At 38.1% G+C, this 5,255-nt stretch overlaps 1 protein-coding gene across 1 annotated transcript; it reads left to right on the top strand.

Moving 5' to 3' along the window:
• Positions 1-1,831: 1,831 nt before the first annotated feature.
• On the top strand, positions 1,832-2,539 carry LOC105775521 (uncharacterized). The gene has a single exon (XM_012598034.1). It carries the CDS (start codon positions 1,832-1,834, stop codon positions 2,537-2,539), a length of 708 nt encoding a protein of 235 aa, XP_012453488.1.
• Positions 2,540-5,255: the final 2,716 nt, after the last annotated feature.

The raw sequence follows: 5,255 nt of genomic DNA, 5'->3' as shown, positions 1-5,255 counted from the left end.
AGACCTTGCTAGAGATTTGCCCTTATAAACCCGGAAGTGAGCTAGACAATCAGACTGCAGAAGAGATTCCTGTAGTTTTTAGAGCTCTTTCAGAGTAAATTTTCAGAACATCTTTGTTGTTTTTGACTTAAATTAGGAATTTCTTTATATGCACATGTGAAACGTTATGATTCTAATAAATACACTTTTCGTATTAGAGCCAGTAGTCTTTTTCATTCTTTTTTCAAGCAATTATTCTTTTATTCTTTTTCCACATTATTCATTTATTCATTCATAATCATATTTTTCATAAATTTATTCTTTGTATATTCTTTGGCGCCTACCATAGGTCCTCGGATATCAATGATATGAATGTCATTGCTTCAGACTCAGAATCTCCTTTTGAGCAAGACATGTGTTTAGAGGGATCACATGATTTTGAAGATGACGTAGACTGTGATGTATCTCCAGACTTATTGAGAATGGTAGAACAGGAGAATAAGCAAATCCTACCTCATAAAGAATCATTGGAGATTGTGAGCCTAGAGAAAGGAAATGAGGTAAAGATCGGAACTGACATTACCATCAAGACAAGGTAAGACCTCATTGAATTACTCCGTGAATTCAAAGATGTCTTTGCATGGTCATATCAGGATATGTCTGGGTTAAGCACTGATATTGTGGTACACCGTCTTCCTATAAAAGAAGATTGCAAGCTAGTTCAGCAGAAGCTCAGGAGAATGAGGCCTGACATTGTGTTAAAAATAAAAAAAGAAGTCAAAAAGCAGTTTGATGGTGGGTTCCTGCAAGAAGTCAAATATTCAGAATGGGTAGCCAACGTTGTCCTTGTCCCTAAAAAAGATTGGAAAGCGCGGATGTGAATGTGTATTACAGGGATTTGAATAGGACTAGTCCAAAGGATAATTTTCTGTTGCCTCACATTGATACTTTGGTGGATAATACGACAGGTTATTCATTGTTTTCTTTCATGGATGGTTTCTTTGGACACAATCAAATAAAGATGCATCCAGAAGATATGAGACAGACCACATTTATCACTTTGGGGGGGACATTCTGTTATAAATTGATGCCCTTTGGATTAAAGAATGCAGGGGTAGCTTATCAAAGAGCCATAGTAACTTTGTTTCATGACATGATGCACAAGGAGATTGAGGTTTATGTTGACGATATGATTGCAAAGTCCAGAACAGAAGAAGAGCATGTTCAAGTTCTGCGGAAATTATTTTTGAGACTCAGAAATTTTCAGCTCAAGCTTAATCCAACAAAGTGCACCTTTTAAGCTAGACCAGGGAAGGTTCTAGGCTTCATAGTCAGTGGAAAGGGAATTGAGGTTGACCCAGACAAAGTTAGGGCAATACGATATTTACCTCCACCACACGCTCAGAAAAAAGTACGAGGTTTTTTGGGAAGATTGAATTACATTGCTCGGTTTATTTCACAACTAATTGAAAAATGTGACCCTATATTCCGTCTTCTAAAGAAGCATAATCCGGGTGTATGGGATGAAGAATGTCAGAACGCTTTTGACAAAATAAAGCGGTACTTGTCCAACACTTCAGTGCTATCACCACCAAGCCCAGATAGGCCATTAATACTGTATTTAGCGGTATTTGACAATTCTATGGGGTGCGTGTTAGGCCAACATGATGAGACAGGAAGAAAAGAAAGGACAATATATTATCTCAGCAAGAAATTCACTGATTATGAAGCGAGGTATTCAACTATTGAGAAGTTGTGTTGTGCTTTGGTTTGAACAACTCGGAGACTACGGCAATATATGCTGTATCATACGACATGGCTGATTTCAAAGTTAGACCCCTTAAAGTATATGATGGAGTCGACCGCTTTGAATGGGAGGATGGCTAGATGGCAGATCTTGCTTTCTGAATTTGACATAGTATATGTGAGTCAGAAGGCCATAAAAGGGAGCGCAATAGCTGACTTTTTAGCTAGCAGAGCCTTGGAGGATTATAAGCCTTTAAATTTTGATTTTCCAAATGAGGATTTGATGTATGTGGCAGTCACTGAAGAAAATTCCCAAATGGATCAAGTGTGGAAGCTAAATTTTGATGGAGCCTCAAATGCTGTGGGTAACAGAATTGAGGCAATCCTAGTATCTCCAAGCAGAGATCACTTTCTTATTGCTAGCAAACTAGATTTTGATTGTACGAACAATATGGCAGAATATGAAGCATGCATTATGGGTATTCGTGCAGCCATCGAACATAAGATTAAAGTGTTAAAAGTGTATGGGGATTCCGCATTGGTGATATACCAACTCAAAGAAGAATGGGAGACAAAAGACCCTAAATTGATCAGTTATCGAAAGATGGTTCTTGAATTGATGGACGAGTTTGATGACATCACTTTTTGTTATCTTCCACGAGATGAGAATCAAATGGCTGATGCATTGGCTACCCTAGCCTCTATGATCCAAGTGAATAGGTTTGAGGATATGAAGCCTATTCAGATGAGTATTTCTGAAACCCTGACTCATTGCTATAATGTTGAGGAAGAGGAAAAAGATGACTATCCCTAGTATTTGAATATATTGCGATATGTGAAAAATCGTGAATATCCAGATCAGGCAACAGAGAATGATAAGAAAGCACTGAGAAGAATGACTATTGACTATGTTCTAGATGGAGATATCTTGTACAAAGAAGGGAAGGATCAAGTACTGCTAAGATGTGTGGACGTAGTGGAAGCTAGAAAAATTCTAGAGGAGGTCCATGAGGGTATCTGCGGAACGCATGCAAACGGTTTCACAATGGCCAGACAGATCATGAGATTTGGGTATTTTTGGTCTACTATGGAAAAAGATTGCATCAACTATGCTAAGAAGTGCCATAAATGCCAAATTTATGGCGATAAAATGCATGCACCTCCTTCACCTCTTCATGTTATGACTTCTCCGAGGCTTTTCTCTATGTGGGGTATGGACGTCATTGGGCCAATATCGCCAAAGGCTTCTAATGGTCATCGCTTCATCTTTGTAGTTATTGACTACTTTACCAAATGGGTGGAAGCTGCTTCATATGCAAATGTCACGAAGTCAGCAGTTAGTAGATTCTTGAAAAAAGAAATCATATGACGATATGGAATGCCTGAGAGGATAATATCCGATAATACGCTGAATTTGAACAATAGTGCGATAGCGGAGGTTTGCAGTCAATTCAAGATCAGACATCATAACTCGTCGCCATATCGCCCAAAGATGAATGGTGCAGTAGGTGCAGCCAATAAGAATATCAAGAGAATTGTGAGGAAGATGACTGAGACTTACAAAGACTGGCATGAGAAATTACTATTCGCCCTCTTTGCTTATAGAACGTCTGTTAGGACTTCGACCGGGGCAACACCCTTCTCTTTGGTTTATGGGATGGAAGCAGTTTTACCTATTAAGGTGGAAATTCCTTCTCTTTGGGTATTAGATGAGTTCAAATTGGATGAGGCAGAATGGGTTCAATCTCGTTACGATTAGTTTAACTTAATAGAAGGGAAAAGGCTAAGGGTTATTCAGCATGGTTAGATGTATCAAAAACGAATGATGCGAGCCTACAACAAAAAGGTTTTTCCTAGAGAATTTTATGAAGGGGAGCTGGTGTTGAAAAAGATCCTTCCTATACAAAGGGATTTTAGAGGGATGCCAAATTGGGAAGGTCCATTTTTTGTAAAGAAAGCCTTTTCAGGGGGAGCTTTGATCTTGAGTGAGATGGATGAAAAACATTTGCCAAACCCTGTAAATTCAGATTCAGTTAAGAAATACTTTTCTTAAAAAAAAAAAGGAGAGGCCAAGGTAAAAACCCGCAAAGGGCGCCTTGAGAATAAAGGGGATTTGAGTTGAAAACCCAAAAAAAGGGCGGCTCAAATGTTGATTAGGTGAGGTTTCCGGTGATCTTACAATGATTGAATCAGTGGGAAAGGGGACGTAACATCTTGAGGCATCGACAGAGTACTGTAGATCTTCTAAGCACATGTCAAACTCAGAGTGGTCTTCAGAAAGTTTGCGCAGAGAAGTTCAAACTGCGATATCTGAGGCACCTAGTCTTCTCAGTATTTATATATTGGAATACTTTATTCTTTTTCAAGATTCGTGTTTCTGATCCATTTCTCTTTTATTCTTTTTGTTTTTTATAATTTGTTCATATCGAGTTTTATTCTCAATAAATTTCATCTTGTCCATTGCGATAATCTTGTTCAAGCATTTGTTTTTCATTAGAACAACGATTAATGGACCAATAATACTTTTACAAAGGAAGTTTTGCATATTACTCTGGAAGTTTCTAAATAATATAGAGACCTGAAACAGGGCAATTGTTTAGAATACACCAAGTTCAAAGGTTGAAATGTCTAAAAAGGAAAATTCTAAACAGGGCCATTGTCATTCAAATACTGACTGAACCAAATGGCAAAATATGGTGATGGTGACAAAGCTTGATCACCTTGTGATAAGAAGAAGTTTCCTTGGAGAAGAAAATTCTTCATTGGTGCATAGGCATTTGGTATGACACCCTGTGAATGGTGAAAGACCAAAGTGCTTCACATTGCAATAGGAGAAGATTGAAAAATCATATTTTTCTACCCTTGGGTTGTAGGGAAAAGATGAAACAAATTTTGTGTCCCAGTGGATTAAACTTTGAAATTAACAGTGGATTAAGTGTTTATTCGGAAATGCCAGCTGAGCAAGAAGACATTGTAGCACATCGGTGATAAAGCCTTAATAAACTTTGAGTAATGATAACCTAAGCGGGGCCATTCTCGTAAAAATGACATTCTGCATTCATTCAAATGTCATTCATACACTTCTAGTTAGGAGCATTTGATTCATTTTAATCATGACATCCTAATCACTAGGCATAATTAGGTTCATAAATTGAATTATACAGGTCATGTTCCCTACAGAACAAACCGGTGAAACTTCAGTCTTATCTCCCTGAAGTTGCAATGGAGCAGATTGTAGAAAATAATCCTATCTCCCTGAAGTTGCAGTGGAGTGGATTAAAATCAGATCTTATCTCTCTGAAGTTACAGAAGAGCAGATCGCATCTAGTCTTATCTCCCTGAAGTTGCAGTTGAGCGGATTAAAATCAGATCTTATCTCTCTGAAGTTGCAGAAGAGCGGATCATGTCCATTCTTATCTCCCTGAAGTTGCAGTGGAACAGATTGAAGAAAATACTCCTATCTCCCTGAAGTTGCAATGGAGCGGATTAAAATCAGATCTTATCTCTCTAAAGTTGCAGTGGAGCAGATT

Source organism: Gossypium raimondii, chromosome 10 (assembly GCF_025698545.1).
Source record: "Gossypium raimondii isolate GPD5lz chromosome 10, ASM2569854v1, whole genome shotgun sequence".
Lineage (NCBI taxonomy): Eukaryota > Viridiplantae > Streptophyta > Magnoliopsida > Malvales > Malvaceae > Gossypium > Gossypium raimondii.
The sequence above is the reverse complement of the archived record's forward strand: the minus strand, read 5'-3'. Positions and strand labels throughout refer to the sequence as shown.